We start from the raw sequence: 17,404 nt of genomic DNA, 5'->3' as shown, positions 1-17,404 counted from the left end.
CCACAGCTGGAGGCGTGGCTCAAGTGATGGAGCCTCAGGAGAGAGGAAGCAAATCCAGTGAGAACTTGAGGCCTTGAGTCTAAGCCCTACAACCAGCACCACCATCATCCCTGAATTTATACGAAGAGCCAACAAATTAACCCAAAGCTTTTATAGGAAGCCATCTGTAAACACTGCGATGCAATGTCTTCCTCATTCAGGCCAGGGAGTGTGTGCCCCTCTCACAAGTGAGGCCTACTGGTACTTGGTATCTGTAAGCTCCAATGCCAAGCCTCCACCTTGCCCTACTCTTCCGTGCCTTTGCGTCTCCCATTGCTCTGCCAGGAGTGCCCTCTCCTCTCACTCAGATGCTAATTTCTGTGGGGCCTGTCACCCTAGCTACTCAAGAGGCTGAGATCTAAGGATTGCAGTTTGAAGCCAGCCCCATGAGGAAAGTACATGAAACTCATACCTCCAATAAACTACCAAAAAAAAAAAAAAAAAGTGGAGCTGTTGCTCAAGTGGTAGGAAGCCAGGCTTGAGTGAAAAAAAAAACTAAAGGACAGCACCCAGGCCCTGAGTTCAACCCCAGTACTGGCACCAAGCAATCAATCAATACTAGTATACCCCCTCAAGCCATCTCTTTTTCCCCTCACATATTTAAAAATTGTTACAACAAAGGCTCAGAAAGACCCAAATGAGCCAGTGTTGGTGGCTCATGCCAGTATTCCCTAGCTACTCAGGAGGCTGAGGTCTGAGGATCGTGGTTCAAAGCCACCAGAAAACCAGAAGCCGTACTGTGACTCAAGTGGTAGAGTACTAGCCTTGAGGAAAAACAGCTCCTGAGTTCAAGCCCCATGACTGACCCTGCCCCCCCCAAAAAAATAAGCCATTGGTTAGCCCTAGTCACCCACTGATCCAGGGACAGATGATATTTCATGTACCTTGCTCTTAACTGGGGCCCTGGGGGCTGAGGCAGAGTCCACAGCAGAGACTGACCATCCTTTGTGGTCAGCATGGTGACTAGAAAGGCCAATCAGGACAGATGAGGGTGAAGGCAGTGACCCTTCTCATCTCTACCCCCTGGGTGTCCCCTAGTTATTGGGGTACAAACTGCAGGGCCATGTGGGATGAGAGGCCGGCCTGGGTTGGTTGCTGCAGAGAGGCCTCCTTGGCCTCCACCAGTCCACTCCCGGCTTCTCCCTGAGCCCACGACCTAGCCGACCCGGCAAGGCCCGTGTCCCCGGGAAACGGCGGGATCAAGCAGGCTTGGTAACCAGCGGGCAGTGGCGGCTCCCGGTGACTTTTCTCACCTATGCACAGCCAAAGGCACGGGCAGGCAGGACAGCAGCGCCTGTCGGCGCAGCTTGGGGAATGGAGGAAGAGGAAAAGCCCAGGGGTGACCCCCGCCCCCATCCCTACATCTGACTCAGAGAAAATGCCGACCTGGGGCGGGGTGGGGGAGACACTGCCAACCTCGGGAAGCCCTTTCTGGCCACAGGAACAAACAGGCTCCACCAGGGAGAGAGAATGAGGCTCTGGGGCCCGCAGGTGGGGACCGCAGAGCCCGCCCATCGCGGGGGTTGGGGGGTAGAGGAGGGGACCCCTGCATCTCTGCCTCTCTTGGCCATGGGGGTCCCTCCCTGCTCCTCGGCTCTCCCGGGCCCCCCCGCCGGCTGCGGGCCTGTCCCCTCTCCCCTCCGTGGGTGCGCAGGTCCCGGCTAGTCCCGTCCCCTGGCCGGCGCCCGCCTTCCCCGCACCCCGGACCCCCGAGGGCGGCGGCACCCCGCGGCACACTCACCCAAGCGCCGGGCCCCCTCCTCCGGAGCCTCCTGGGTGAAGATCCAGGGCGGGTTGGTGGCGTAGAGGGACGCGGCGGCGGGGTGGCCATGCTTCTTCCCGAAGAGTTTGCTGAAGGTGCCCTGCACCGTCGTCTGGTTCTTCTTCATGTCGCAGGCCGCGCGGGCACCGGGGAAGGAGCGTCCCGCCCTCGCCCTGCCCGGCCCGGGACGCAGCCCTGCACCACCGTCCCCGGGGGCCCTACCGCGCCATGCTCCCCGCGCGCCCCGCACGCGCGCCGGGACGCCGCAGCCGCGAGCGCCGCTCGCCGGGAAGTGCGAGCTACCTGCCCAGGTGAGAGCCCAGGTGAGAGCCCAAGCCCCGCCGCCCCGCCCCGCCCCGCCCCGCCGCGCCGCCCAACTCCCCGGGCCGCATTCCTTCCCGCGCCTCTACAACAGGCCATTGTTGGCCGCGCAGGTAGGCTGGGGACTTCGCCCGGCCCGCCGCCCGCGCCCCGCCCCGGGACGGAGGCCCCGCCCCCAGGTGTCCGGCCGGCCCCGCCCACGGCGCCTCTGGCCCCTCGAGCCCCGCCCCCAGGCGGCCGGCCGGCCCCGCCCCCTGCTCCTCTGTGCCCCCTCCCACCGAGCCCCGCCCCCAGGTGCCCGCCCGCCCCTGGCCCCGCCCCCTGCGCCCGGGACAACTCCAGCTCCCGAAGGTGCTCCACCAGCAGGCCAGTGAGGACCTTCCAGAAGCAACTCTGGGACAGGCAAAGCATCTCGTGGCCCCCAAAATGCGGGGCACAAGGTGTCCACGAACACAAGAACACATGGCAAGGTAATAAAAGAGCAACTGGACTGGGCACCCGTGGCTCACGCCTGTAATCCTAGTGACTCAGGAGGCTGAGATCTGAGAATCACGGTTCAAAGCCAGCCTGGGCCGGAAAATCTATGAGACTCAGTATCCCTGATAAACTGCTCAGAAAAAGCTAGCTTTGAGGGGAAAGGCTGAGGTAGACGCCCTGAGTTCAAGTCATAGCACTACCAAAAATAAAAAGACACCAGAGCCCAGATATACCATGACACCTAGATATCATCACAACCTATCCAAGTGTTCTGCACACGCAGGACCAGGACAGGAAGGACAGGATGCTCCCATCCCAGAAAACTCCAAGCCTCTTAGACCCAGCATCTGACACAGCAAAATCAAGCAACTCCATTCATGTGCAACTTTCACTACAGAGCTAGTAGTTTTTTCTTCTTCTAAATAATACTAAGATTTGAACAGAGGGCCTCTACTTTACCAGGCAAGTATTCTGACACTTCAGCTACACTCCCAGATCTGTTCTTGTTTGTTTTTCAAATTGGGTCTTGACAGAGACCAACCACCAACCTCGATCCTACGTACACCTCCCTCTAAGCAAAGATACAGATTTGCTCTATCACTCAGTTTATTGGTTGAAATGAGGTCTTGCTTTTCCCCCTCCAGGTGGGCCTCAAACCTAGATCTTCCTAATCTCTGCTTCCTGGGATTATAGTTCTGAGCCACCTACTTGGCCCCCTCATAGCTAATATTCTTGAGAAACACAGTGCGCTCAGCTCTGGGCTGCGAGGGAGCCAGAGGAATCGAAGACCTGGTCCTTCTGTGCCAGGTGATGCAGCCTATTTGGAGATAAAAGAGCAGGAACAAGGCAGAGGCTATGTGCAGGAATTAGGATGGTGAAGCCGGGAACTAATAGTAGGGAGGGAGGTCACCAAGAGATAATTGGTCAAAACAAAACAGTGGTTCATACCTGTAATCCTAGCTACTCAAGTAGCTGAGATTAGAAGACTGAGGGTCAAAGCCACTCCTGACAGGGAAATCTGTAAGACTTAACCAATTAAGCATTACAAATCTCAAGTGGAGTGTGGCTCAAGTGGTAGGGCACCCGCCTCGAGTGAAAAAGCTGAGACAGTGCCTAGGTCCTGAGTTCAAATACTAGTATGGGTGTGCACGCACATGCACACACACACATACACACAGCTGTACAAATGAATCAGCTGACTATCCAATTTTCTGTTAGATGAAGTGATTAACTGCTAAGCAAGCTGTGTGTGAAGGGCCGGAGGAGAGACTGGGTGTGTACTGTCTTATTGGCTTATGTTTGGCACAGAGCAACTTTGGGAAGATATATTAAAAAAAAAAAAACCTAGGAGGTTTTTTGTTTGTGTCCTTGCTTTTTAAATTAAGATTTGACATAAGAGATTTGCACTTGCTTTGGCTTGCTTGCTCAGCTGGACTGCTTAGTGGGTGCTGTTATCACTTGAGCCATGCCTCTGGCCCAGCTTTTTGCTAGTTATTTTTTTTATATAATCTCACTTATACAAAATTTATAAACAATAAGGCAAAACTAGCCAGTATTGCTGGTTATTGGAGCTGGAATCTCAGACTTTTCTGCCTGAGCTGGTCTCAAACCACTATCCTTCAGATCTCAGCCTCTTCCGGTAGCTAGGATTACAAGTGTAATCCACTAGGGACCAACTCTAGTAGAAGTGTGGCTTAGTGGTAGAGTGCTTGCCTAGCATGCATGAAGCCTTGGATTCAATTCCTCAGTACCACAGACACAGAAAAAGCTGGAAGTGGCGCTGTGGCTCAAGTGACAGAGCAAACGAAGCTCAGGGACAGTGCCCAGACCCTGAATTTAAGCCCCAGGATCGGGGGGGGGGGGAGGAATGTTGGGGGGAGTTTGGCAATCGGAAGGAACAGGATGAGATAGACATATTTCACTGGCTTTTACAATTTTTTTTCAAATCAAATGTGTGTCCTATTCAAAAGTGAGGCCAGGTGCAGCAGCTCATACTTATAATCCCTTCTACTCGGGAAGTGGAGGTCAGGAGGATTGTGGTTTGAGGACAGGCCACACAAAAAGTTCAGTAGACACTATCCGGTGAATAATAGACGGGCCTGGTAGCAGGCACCTGTCATCCCAGCTACTTGGGAAGCGTAAATAGGAAGATCCCAGTCTAAGGAGGCCTAGACATAAATTCAAGACCCTATTCAAAGACAAACTGAAGAAAAAGGGAGTTGGGGGTGTGACTCGAGTAGCCGAGTAACAGCCTAGCAAGCACAAGGCCTAAAGACAAGTACTCAGAAGGTTTTCATCTGGAACGGCTCAGGTGGTAAAGGGCCAGCTGTTGTGGTGTATGTACACTAACACCTGAGAGTCTCTAGCCTTGAGCCAGTGCCTCCCAGAATGCTCCAGGGATTCCTGAGCAGACAGAGGCTGGACAGGAAACAACTGTGTTTGTGTTGAGGATGGAGCCCAGGGTCTCTGCTTGCTAGGCAGTGACCCACTGAGCCACAGCCTCTAGCTGCTGCGTTTGAAGGATGTTCATCTAACAGCTGCACGAAGGCTGAGGGGCTTGGGGATACCACCTGATTGATTTGAGAGGGAATGCGAGCTAGGACTGGAGCACGGCCATTGGCCTGGAGGGTGGCATCTTAGGAAGAAAGGACAGGCTGGGTAACGGCTGGCCTATAGGAGAATTGCACCGTGTCCCTTTCTCCCAGTGTAGCAGGGAAGGAATAGCAATAGCTGCTTCTGAGGTTGTTTGGAAGACCAAATTATAAAGTGCCCAGCCCTGGACTGGCACTCAGGGGACACCTCTAAGTATTGACTTATTTTCTGGTACTTGGGTTTGAACACAGGGCTCATAGTTGCTTGGCTGGTGCTCTACCACTTAAGCCATGCCTCCAGCCCGTATTTTTTTCTCTTGCTGGTTGGTTTGGAGATGGGAGTCTTGAAGACGTTCCTGTCCAGGTTGCCCTCCACAGTGATCCTCAAGTGTGAGCCACAAGCGCCTGCCTGGTCCCCTAGCATTTGGGGTGTCTTAGTTGGGCATGGAGTGTGTTAGGGACCAGGGGGACTCCGGGGCACCGGAGGACTTTGGGGCTGCCGTCTGGGTGTTGGGGCATCGCTCACTTGACCCCCCATTTCATTGCCTTTTGACCTGGTAGGCTGGGAGGTGAGCTGCCCCCCACCCCACCCCCATGCCCAGGTGGTGGCTTGCCAGCATGAGGCCGAGTGCCCAGGGCAGAGTCGCGGTTGATTTTGTCCAGCTCAGCACGGTGTGTTGTCACTGCTCAGCCCAAAGGCCAGTCATCTAATCCCGCCACGAAGGAAGCCGACAAATGACAGGCTCCCCGCCCGCGCGCAGCAGACAGAGCCGAGGGCTATGGTCGCATCAGCGGGGTGCTCACTCTGGGCCCTGCCCGGCGGTGAGGACTCCTGCCAGGCTCTGCCACCGGCCGGAAGTGGAGGTCGCAGCCTCCACCAGGCCTTTCAGTTTGGGGATCTCTCCTCCACCAAAGCCAGGAGAGTTGATTTGACTTAGAGAGGGGACAGGACGGGAATGGAAAGGGGTGGGGAGACATCATCAGAGAACCTGACCCCCAGGGGGTCTCTACTGCCACCTGCCTGCCTCTTGGGGGAAGGTCAGAATTCAAGTCATTCCAGCACCCCAAGCCAGGTGCTCCCAAGCCAGCTCCTTCTTCCTTTCCTTTCCTTCCTGACTTGTGCATGCTCTCTCTTGCACGCTCTCTCTCTCTCTCTCTCCCTCCCTCTCCCCCCTCCCACCCCACCTCCTCTTCTAGCATTTTTTTGCTGTTGTTGGTGGTGGTGGGGCTTGAACTCAGAGAAGGGGGGAGGTAACGGCCTCCAGGTGTGCCAGTTACCCAGGTAATGTAGGTACTGGGCGCAGACGTAAACAGGTGGGGGGGCATCTGCATGGAGCCCTCCTGGGGGTGGACCTTATACTGCGTAGCTAAAATGACTACCACCTGGTCATGCACATTTTACTCAATAGATTATGAGAAAAAAAAATTGTCTAACAAGTTTAGTGAGACCCTGAGCTAAATCCCCAGCAACAGCAAACATGTCCCTGGGCTTGGCCACAGTTCCTTACGGCCCCAGACCCCAGAGCTGAGGCCGGAGGGTTACGTGAGCCCTGGAGTTCCAGACCAGCCTGGTCAACACGGAGGACGCAGGTCCCACCTCAAAATGAAATGCAGGCAGCCCCCGAGGCTCACGCCTACAATCCTAGCCACGCAGGAGGCTGAGAGTTGAGAATCACGGTTCGGAGCCAGCCTGTGCGGGGAAGTCCATGAGACTCATTTGCAATTACCAGCAAAAAGCTGAAAGTAAACGTTCAGGCGGTTCAGGCGGTGCCAGTCGTGAGCGAAAAAGCTGAGGGACAGTGTCCAAGCCCCAAGTTCAAGCCCCAGTCCCGGAGCCTGCATGTAGTATTGTTGCAAAGCTGGTTTTCAGGGGCAGGGAGTTGGGGGCACCTGGGGGGGGGGTCCCCCAGGGAGCTGAGAGGTCAGATGTGGGTGGTCCATGCGGACCCTGAGGAGTCCGAAGCAAGGAAGGAGACGCTTCCCCAGCCACACAGACAGCTCTTCAGAAGCAGCTGGGCAGGATAAAATCTCCAGAACAGCTCCGAGTAACGAAAGTCAACAAGAGAACAAGATCTAAAATATACAATACCACTTATGTAAATGAAAACTACCTGCGCACAAAACAACAGTATCTATGTAGCAAGAACACAAGAGCGAGCAGATACTCATTAAGTCCACAGGGACGGCTGCCTCTGGCTACGAAGGTGTTGAGTGGAGTTGGAGACTGGAGATAAAGGAGAAAATAAATGAATAGATGTGAGCGGAAGCCGTCGCGGAACCATGATAATCACACACCACAAAGCAGGAGAAAGAACAGCTCAGCCTTCTGCGCTTGAGCTACAACAAAGGACAAATAAAGATCAGAGAGTTGAGGCAGAATGTCCAGGTCACTCAAGTAAAGAGGGTTAGCGAGAACATCCACCGAAGCGGGCCTACTTAGAGCCCAGCAAGAGCCAGGTGCTTGCAACCGTCTGCCTAACATTGTTGGAGCTCAGAGGGCCAGCGGGGCGGAGGGGGGTAGGGAGTCCTCCCCGGGCTTCCCAAACGCTCCCTGTGAGGTGTGGACGTGAAATGAGTCACGCTTGAGGAGGCGCGGGGAGGTCAGAAGTGAGGCCTCCCCCAGGCCTGAAGCAGCCAAGTCTACAGTGCAGAGTAGTGTCAGCGTAACTCAACCCTGGCACCCACCCAGCCGCGGCTACTGCTCACCATAAGCCATCGGGGAGAGAACAAGTGTCTTGTGCCACTCACACAGCTGACAAGTGGCAGAGGTGGGATCTGAACCCAGGCAGAGAAGGTCCAGAGGTCAGAATGTGTGTGTGTGTGTGTGCGCACGTGCGCGCGTGCATGTGTGTGTACTGAGACTTACGCTCAGGACTTGTCAAGCTTGGCTTTGTCACTCAAGGCTAGCACTCTACCACTTGAGCCACATCTCCACTTCAAGCTGTTTGCTGGTTAATTGGAGATGAGTTTCACTGACTTATTTTAATCAGTCATAGGGCTTGAACTCAAGGCCTGGGCACTGTCCTTGAGCTTTTTGTTGTTGTTCAAGTCTAGCATTCTACCACTTTGAGCCACAGCACCACTTCCAGTTTTCGAGGCGAGCACTTTACCACTAGGCCATATTCCCAGCCCCACACTTCCAGTTTTCTTGTGGTTAATTGGAGATAAGAGTCTCATCAGGGGCTGGGGATATGGCCTAGTGGCAAGAGAGCTTGCCTCGTATACATGAGGCCCTGGGTTCGATTCCCCAGCACCACATATACAGAAAACGGCCAGAAGTGGCGCTGTGGCTCAAGTGGCAGAGTGCTAGCCTTGAGCAAAAAGAAGCCAGAGACAGTGCTCAGGCCCTGAGTCCAAGGCCCAGGACTGGCCAAAAAAAAAAAAAAAAAAAAAAGGAGTCTCATCAACTGGGGCTGGGAATATGGCCTAGTGGCAAGAGTGCTTGCTTCATATACTTGAAGCTCTAGGTTTCGATTCCTCAGCACCACATATATAGAAAACGGCCAGAAGTGGCACTGTGGCTCAAGTGGCAGAGCAAAAAGAAGCCAGAGCAAAAAGAAGCCAGGGACAGTACTCAGGCCCTGAGTTCAAGCCCCAGGACTGCCAAAAAGAAGAAAAAAAAAAGAGTCTCACCAACTTCCATGCCTGGGCTGGCTTTGAACCATGACCCTCAGATTTCAGTCTCCTGAGTAGCTAAGATTGCAGGTGTGAACCACTGGCACCTGGCTCTCACTGACTTTTCTGCCCCAGCTGGCTCCAATCTCAGCTTCTTCAGTAGCATGAGCCACGAGCACCTGGCCTTTCCTTTTTCTTTTTTTCTTTTTTTCTTTTTTTTTCTGTGCTGGGATCAAACTTAGGGCCTTGAACCCCAGTCCTATCTCAGCCTTTAAGCTATTTACATATGAAATAGGATAGCTGTGGCCATTCTAGCCAGGCCTTGCTAAGATTTTCCCAGTCACTGCCTCCTGGAGTTCTACGGCTCAGAAGGCAGGGCCCGGCTCGGAATGCAGCTCCCAGGCCTCGGGACATAACAGGAACCCTGCACCTCCGAGCTGCCCCTTCCCAGCTGGAGGAAGCCAACATCTTCAAGTATGGATTAGGAGTCTGGGGCCCAGAGCGGGCGGCAGGGTTGCAGGTCACAGGGGTTGTGCTGGCTGCCAGCCCAGCACCTTTCCCCTGAGACAAAGTCTGACATGTGTTGAATTGGGGCTCCTGTCCCCCAAACCCTTGCCAGCCTCCTGGACTCTTGCCAGAAGCCCGGAGTGGAGGCAGGAGAGAGACCTCATTGCCCCCCCCCCCCCAGCTGGAGGCCAACCTCTTCCTTCCAGCCTCCTCAGAAATTGCCATAGAGATGTGACATCTAGGCCCGCCTGGCCGCATAAGCCACAAACACCTCATCCTCCAATCCACCCGCCCCCCCCATGTCTACCCTGTCACCAACAGTCAGTGCTGATGAGTGCCAGGAAGGAAATGAATGAGGCCAGGCCCAGCCGAGCCAGTGAGACAGGGCAGAGGGCTCCGGCTGGCTCTGCCTCTGCATTCCTGGCCCGGCCTCACCACCCTTGGTAACCCCAGGAAGAATCCAGCCTCCATCACTCCCACCTGTGGGGTTTCTGACCTTGTGGCAAGTGCCACCCGTGTAGGTGTGGAGTTGGGAAGTCAGGGCCCAAGGGCAGTGCTGGCCTAGGTTTTGAAGATGAGGACAGGGCGCCCATTCAGCCATCTACCTACAAAACTTACCCCCCTGACACACACACACACACACACATAACAGCAGCTAACACTTACAGCACTTACTCTGTGCTGGGTGCTGTCTTTGTTGTTGTTGGTGGTGGTGGTCATGGGGCTTGAACTCCGGGCCTGGGCGCTGTCCCTGAGCTCTTTCACTGAAGGCTAGCGCTCTACCACTTTAAGCCACAGAGCCACTTCTGGTTTTCTGGTGATTCACTGGAGATCAGAATCTCAAGGACTTTCCTGGCTGGACTGGCTTTGAACTATGATCCTCAGATCTCAGCCTCTTGAGTAGCTAGGATGACAGACGGAAGCCACCAGCGCCCAGCTGGACAGGGCCTTAAATGCTTTTCCCAGCCCTGTTAGGTAGAGGGACCCACTTCACAGATGAAGGAACAAGCAGAGAGAGCCAATCAATTTGCCCACAGTCACAGTCTAGTAAAAGGCTAGAGCGGGAGTGCCCTTTCAAGCAGCCTCGCTCCTGGAACTGCCCCCTGCCCTCCATACAATGATCATCAACCACCACCCACCACCCATCCTCTTACTAGCCAGATGGCTGTCCATCTACCCATCCCTCCCTCCATCCATTTCCTCACTCCTGTTCCATACAGTTCAGGAGAGGGATGAGCATGTGCCATGACTGAGATCTGAGGATCATGGTTCAAAGCCAGCCTGGGTTCCTTTAACCAGAACAAAGCTGGAAGTGGAGGCATAACTCAACTGGTAGAGCTGCTAGCCTTGAGGACAAAGGGTCAGGGACAGCACCCAGGCCCCCAGTTCAAGTCCTAAGATCGGCATACACATACAAAAAAAAAAAATGGCTCAGAAAGCTAGCTATTGCATAAAGGAAAGCTCACAGGAGGGAGATGGAGCGGTAGAGGTGAGTGGGGCGAGCTCAGGAGAGCCAGTCCTCCCTCCATCTGCCCACCCTCAGGGCCTGCCACAGCCCATGTTCATCCACCCAGTGGGTGGCCAGGCCCATGGGATGGGAGCAGGGAGGAGCTGGCTAGGCCTGGCGCTGCTCTCTGCCAGGGCCTTTTTGTTTCTTTTTGCCAGTCCTGGGGCTTGAACTCAGGGCCTGAGCACTGTCCCTGGCTTCTTTTTTACTCAAGGCTCACACTCTACTTGAGCCACAGCGCCACTTTCAGCTTTTTCTGTATATGTGGTACTGAGGAATCGAACCCAGGGCTTCATGTATGCTAGGCAAGCGCTCTAACCACTAAGCCACATTCCCAGCCCTGCCAGTGCCTTGTTTGGTGTGCCAGGCTTGAACTCAGGGCCTCGTGCTTTCGCTTGGCTGTTTTAGCTCAAAGCTGGCTCTCTAAGCTGCATCTCCACTCCTGGCCTGGTTAATTGGAGATAGTCGCACAGACTTTCCTGCCTGGGCTGGCTTCCAACCCTGGTCCTTAGATCTCAGCCTCCAGAGTAGCTAGGAAGATAGGTGTAATCCACCAGCGCCTGGTTCCGCCAGTGACTTCTTATGATATGTTGGGAGCCCGAAGAGACATTAGAATTTCTGGAGGTACCTGGCTAGTTTGGATGATTTTTTTCCCCAATTGTCCTATAGTGTGCACACTCTAAGTAAATGCCGCGTGAGCCAATGTCAAGGCTTCTAGGCCCTTCCAGGCCTGGAAGTGTCGTCATTTCCCAACCTGGCCCCCAAGTCTGTTTAGGAAGATAGAGGGGGTTGTGTTGTAAAGAGACATCACAATGCCCTCCCCCAACCCTGGCCTTAACACGCCCAGAACCCACCCCTGAGCCCCATACCACCAGAACTTCCACCTTACCATCCAGGGAGGCCCAGGCCAAGTATGTTCAAGGTAAGGTGGCGTCGCAGGGCTGGAGCCAGGCAGCCAGGGCCCTACGACGTGGAACTGGGCAGGAAGGAGGACGAAGGCCCCAGCCAGCCTCACTGAGGCCTCTTACAAAGGCTGCGGTGCTGGGCCCTTGCCTGACACATTCTCTTGCTGGCCACCGTCACTGCCTGTGTCCTTGAGGCGAGGAGGGGGGCTACCGTCCAGCGCTGTCTGGCCCCTCCGTGCTCGCCTCGGGCAGCGTGCCTCCTGCTCTGCCCTGCAGAGCACTGGCCCACATCCGGGCACTCACCTGGAATAGCGCAGGAGGCCCTCTGGGTAACTCTATGGGGGGGGGGGTCGGGGGGGGGGGGGAAACGGAGGCACAGAGGGTTATCATTTACCCAGAGATCCAGCAGCTAGCCAGGGGAAGTTGGCATTTTGATCCGGAGCTGAATCCAGACCCCAAGTTAGCCAGCCTCACCAGGAAGCGGAGTGCGTGGCCGCTACCATCCCCACAGCCCACCCGCAGGCGGCCTCCTCATCCCCACTTCCCACAGGAAGCTTAGGGGTGCAGCCTGGCCTGGAAGGGCGGGGCGGCCGGATCGATGGCAGGGTGGGGCTCATTCTACTGCCCCAGGTGCTAGGGGCCCAGTCGCCCCGCCCAGGGGCTGCTAACACAAGGCTTCCCACTAGAGAGAAGTCACTTGTTTTGTTTCCTTTTGTGCCAGTCCTGGGGCTTGAACACAGGGCCTGGACGCTATCCTGAGGACTAGCACTCTACCACTTGAGCCACAGCTTCATTGCAGCTCTTTGGTGGTTCACCGGAGATAGTCTCCTGGACGTTTCTGCCCAGCCTGGGGTCCTCAGAGGGTGATCCTCAGATCCCGGCCTCCTGAGTAGCTGGGCTGGCAGGCGCGAGTCACCAGCGCCTGGCTGTGCCCTTCTTGTTTTCTTCTTCCTCGTGCTTCTCTTCCACCCCCCTCAGTGGACGCCCCGCAGCTCCATGTCCCGGGAGGGGCCGAGGGGCCCATGTGTGGCAGTCACAGCAGCAAGTGACAGAGGTCCCAGGGCAGGGGACCCCGGCCAGGAGCTGGGCTGCGGTGCAGCGGGTAGGCCAGTGCTGGAATCAGCCTCCTGCCTGAATCCTGGGGCTTGACAGCCATGTCACAAACAGTGTGATCTCAGACGGATGCTTTGATTTCTTTGCGCCTCAGGGTCTTCTCTGAAATCATCTGCAGCCCTCAGGAGGTGTTGCATTACTGAGTGGCTGGGGCCTGGAAATTAGTGTGTGTGTGTGATCATTGTCTTTCCCTTGTTGGGGCATCTGGGCAGTTTCCCCAACCATTCTGCAGCTTCTGCCTCTTTTCACTCTTATCACTGGGCTCCTAGGCTAGGACAAAGGATGGAGGTGGTCGGATCCCAGGCTATGCCTTGGGACTGGGGAAAGACAAACATTAGGACCCAGGGTGTCAAACCAAAGGGGAGGCTAGGCACAGAACACACACTTGTAACCCCAGCTAGTTGGGAGGCAGAGGTAGGGCGATCTTGATTCAAGTGTAGATAGGGAAAGTTAACAAGATTTTATCTAACAGCAAAAGGGAAAGGACGAAGGGCTTGGCTCAAGTGGAAGAGCTCGCCGAGCAAGTGTGAGGCCCTGAGTTCTAGCCTCAGTAACTGCCAAACAAAAACAAGAAGCAGCGGGAAGTCACAACATACCTGCGTGACTCTCAGTGTGACAACCTTGTTTCTCCCAGCAAGGCTGCTCAGTGCGTGACAGGCCAGTTAACTCCTGAGATGAGGTATGGAGGAGGAAAGTTTTTCTTGTCTTTTCTTCCTTTTGGTGCCAGTCATGAGGCTTGAAGTCAGGGCCTGGGTGCTGTCCCTGAGCTTTTCTGCTCAAGGCTGTGCTTTGCCCTTGAGCCACAGCTCCACTTCTGGCTTTTTGGTGTTTAATTGGAGATAAGGGTCTCATGGACTTCCCTGCCCAGACCTGGCCTCGAACCAGGGCCCTCAAATCTCAACCTCCTGAATAGCTAGGAAGACAGGGATGAGCCACCAGCACCAGGCAAGGAAGGCATCTTTATCCCAAATGCTAGCTCACCAAAGAGGCAGAGGACTCTTGTCCCACGCCCACCTCGTTGGAAGGCTCATTATGGAATGGATTATGTGGGAGGTTGGTTGGTAGATGTCCCCGGGGGGGGGGAGGGGTTGGTAATCAAACTGGCTAGGACTTTCCCGCAGCAGGTGGCTCAGAGGATGGATGCATGGGACCTTCATCACCTCAGTGGCTTTCTAGATCTGCAACTGTTTTTTTTGTATGTGTATATATATCAGTACTGGAGCTCGAACTCAGGGCTTCATGATCTTGCTTGGCTTTTTCACTCATGGCTGGCACTCTACCACTTGAGCTATGCCTTCACTCCCGCATTTGGCTAGTTGATCGGAGATAGGGTTTGTGGATTTTCTGTCTGGGCTAGCTTTGAACCATTATCCTCTAGGTCTCAGCCTTCTGAGTAGCTAAGATTACAGGAATGAGCCACAGGCATCCCAGAATCCTAAAACAAATCTTTTCTTTTTTTCCAGTCCTGGGGCTTGAACTCAGGGCCTGGGAACTATCCCTGAGCTTCTTTTTGCTCAATGCTAGCCCCCTACCACTTGAGCTACAGCACCACTTCCAGCCTTTTCTGTGTATGTGGTGCTGAGGAATCGAACCCAGGGCTTCATGCATGCAAGGCAAGCACTCTACCGTTAAAACGCCCGGGGACAGGGCCCAGGCCCTGAGTTCAAGCTTCCAGACTAGCACAAAAAGAGAAGTAAATGAAGAAGAGGAAGAGGAATAATGGTGGAGTCAGTAGATGTCAGTACCGTGGGGTCATTGTGGGGATGGGGTCTCTAGAAGTGGGCAGACCCAGTGCACAATCTTGCAGGGAAGGTGGGGGGGGAGATGGGGAGTGGTGGGCAGGGGGTGGGTTTGGTAACAATGTGGATGTTCTGAAATGGAATGGGGCTGGCTGGTCAGCAGATGAGCTGTCCTCTCCGGAATCCAGAGGAGTTGAACTGGATTCTATCTATTGAACACTCCTGAAATGTCTTGGGTTGAAGTAAAAGGTGGAGAATTTGAGAGGCTGGTAAAATCAAGGGTAAGAAAATGGATGAAGAGGCCTGGGGATGTGGCTTAGTGGTAGAGCACTTGCCTAGCATGCATGAGGCCCTGGATTTGATTCCTCAGCACCACATAGAAAAAGCTGGAAGTGGCGCTGGGACTCAAGTGGTAGAGTGCTAGTCTTGAGCCAAAGAAGCTCAGGGACAGTGCCCAGGCCCTGAGTTCAGTTCCCAGGACTGGATTAAAACATATATATATATGAAGAGCTGGGTGCTGGTGGCTCACACGTGTAATCCTAGCTACTCAGAAAGCTGAGATCTGTGGATTCAGGTTGAAAGCCAGCCTGGGTAGGAAACACTGTGAGACTCTTAGCTCTAGTCAGCAAGAAGCTAGAAGTGGAGCAGTGGCTCAAGTGGTAGAGCACTAGCCTTGGGTGAAAAAACCAGGCAAGAGCACATGGACCTGAGTGCAGGCTCCAGTACTGGCACAAAAAAGTCGGGCACCTGTGACTCACACCTGTAATCTTAGCCTCTCAGGAGGTTGAAAGCTGAGGATCATGGTTCCAAGCCAGCCCAGGCATGAAAGACCATGAGACTCTTACCTCCAATGAACCACCAGAAAACCAGAAGTGGGGTTGTGACTCAAAGTGGCAGAGCACTAGCCTTGAGCAAAAAGAGCTCGGGAACAGTGCCCAGCCCCTGAATTCAAGCCCCTTGACTGACCAAAAAAAAGGGGGGGCTGGCACCAAACCAGTGTGGCCAGAACACAGGATGAGTAGGGAGCTGGAGAGCATCCTATATTCTAGCTGGGGGACTTTGGCTTTTACTTTCTAAGTAGTGAACAAAAGAGGCTTTAAGAACAATCCAGCAACGTGGCCTATAAATACCGAAGCATGAGTCTGGGGCAGTAGGAGCTCAGACTAGGTGGGTACAAAACTGGGGAGCAGAGGGACTGGCTAGGAAGCTAAGCTAAGGGGGCAGGGGAGAGGCCAGACCGGTGGCCTGGGGAAGAGGGGGGTCCCTGTGGGGGCCAGTTCCGGCCTCTGTGAGCTGGCAGGTGCATCTGGCCAGTAGGTGAGGGTCTGCAGCAGGGTCAGGCCAGGGGCTATGAAGGCCCCACCCTGTCCAACTCTACCCTCCTCTTTCCCTCCCTCCTCAGGACTCCCAGAAACCCTCAGGCCGGGACCAATGTCCAAAGGCAGCATCATCGGGCCGGAAGCTGAAGCCCATGCCCTCCCCGCTGCCGCGCGCATGGATGCAGGACCGCCAGCAGTGCCTGGCCGCGGCCTACGTGCCGGTCGTGGTGGACCCTCGGGGGCAGAACCCGGACAAGCTCAGGTTCCATTTCTACACCTCCCAGTACTCCAACTCCCTGAACCCCTTCTACACACTGCAGAAGCCCACCTGCGGCTACCTGTACCGCAGGGACACTGACCACACCCGCAAGCGCTTCGACGTACCGCCTGCCAACCTGGTCTTGTGGCGCACCTAGGCCCAGACCAGCAGGAAGCCTCTGACCCTCACCCTCACCCCATGACCTCGGCCCTAGCGGGGCCCTCTGTCACAAGGGCCTCCTGGAATAGCAGCATCTCTCTTGGCTAGCCAGCTGTGCCAGGCCTCCCTGCCAACCACCGCAACAGGTGTCTCCCCAGAAGCAATTAAACTTTCTTCTTTGTTTTCTTGGCATCTGAATGGCGGGGGCCGCAGGTGGGTACGCTGAAGCCAGGAGATGCGGCTCAGCGTGTTTGTGCCCAGAGGAGCTTGCAGCCTTCTGGCTTTTTAAGAGTGGCCCCCACCTCCTCCCCCCAAGATCACGCAGCCTGGTTCTCAGCCCATGCTGAGGACTTCATTCCCGCTACTCAGGCCTGGGAACCCCTCCGAAGATTCATCAACGGACCAGGACCCCGGGCTCTGGGGGTCCGCATATCCCAGGGTGGAGTAGTCACCGTAAAATGGGGAGCTTTGGGGAGCAATTGCCATCTTCTAAAGAGGGTCCCCAGTTCTTTGTGACATGGCCTCCCTGTCTGTGGTTGGCACTGAGGGGCTCTCTGGCTCAAAAGAGCCCACTCCAGGACTCACGGGTCAAGCGTTATGGAGGAAAGCAGAACGCCAGTGGCTCCATGTCTGTCATCCTAGCTACTCAGGAGGCTGAGATCTGAGGATCACAGTTCAAAGCCAGCCCAGGCTGGGAAGACTCTGAGACTCTCATCCCCAACAAACCACCAGAAACTGCAAGTGGCACTATGGCTCCAGGTGGTAGAGCGCTAGCCTTGAGCAGAAAGAGCTCAGAACAGCACTCCTGCCCCAAGGTCAAGTCCCATGACCAGGGAAAAAAGAGTCAGAGAGGAAGGGGTGTGGAGGCAGAGGCTGATAGGCCTGAGGGAGCCCCGATCGCGGGGTGACTCCATGCAGTTCTGGAGTCAGTGCAGAGTAAAACTTGACTGTGCCAGTGTCTTCCCAACTCCAACGGCTTTAGCAATTTCATGAAACTGGAAGTGATGAGAAAATTGACACCACAGAAATGGCATGTACCTCCAAATGGTTCACATCTGGCCAGAGAGCCAGTCAATGTCACCGGCCCCCTT

At 55.0% G+C, this 17,404-nt stretch overlaps 2 protein-coding genes across 2 annotated transcripts in view; one reads left to right on the top strand and one right to left on the bottom strand.

Moving 5' to 3' along the window:
* The window catches only part of C6H6orf132 (chromosome 6 C6orf132 homolog), a 28,281-nt gene extending 26,132 nt beyond the window's left edge, over positions 1-2,149 (bottom strand). The window contains exon 1 of the mRNA XM_048347773.1: positions 1,781-2,149. Within this exon, the coding sequence (XP_048203730.1) occupies positions 1,781-1,928 (148 nt within the window). The 5' untranslated portion in view covers positions 1,929-2,149. The remainder of the gene's footprint in view (positions 1-1,780) is intronic.
* Positions 2,030-16,493, top strand: Guca1anb (GUCA1A neighbor). Its single transcript, XM_048349196.1, has 3 exons — positions 2,030-2,112; positions 2,417-2,492; positions 15,979-16,493. The coding sequence occupies exons 1-3, from the start codon at positions 2,030-2,032 to the stop codon at positions 16,309-16,311; spliced, it is 492 nt and encodes a 163-aa protein (XP_048205153.1). The 3' UTR covers positions 16,312-16,493.
* The last annotated feature ends 911 nt before the right edge of the window (positions 16,494-17,404 follow it).

This window comes from Perognathus longimembris, chromosome 6, assembly GCF_023159225.1.
Source record: "Perognathus longimembris pacificus isolate PPM17 chromosome 6, ASM2315922v1, whole genome shotgun sequence".
NCBI classification, from domain to species: domain Eukaryota; kingdom Metazoa; phylum Chordata; class Mammalia; order Rodentia; family Heteromyidae; genus Perognathus; species Perognathus longimembris.
The sequence above is the reverse complement of the archived record's forward strand: the minus strand, read 5'-3'. Positions and strand labels throughout refer to the sequence as shown.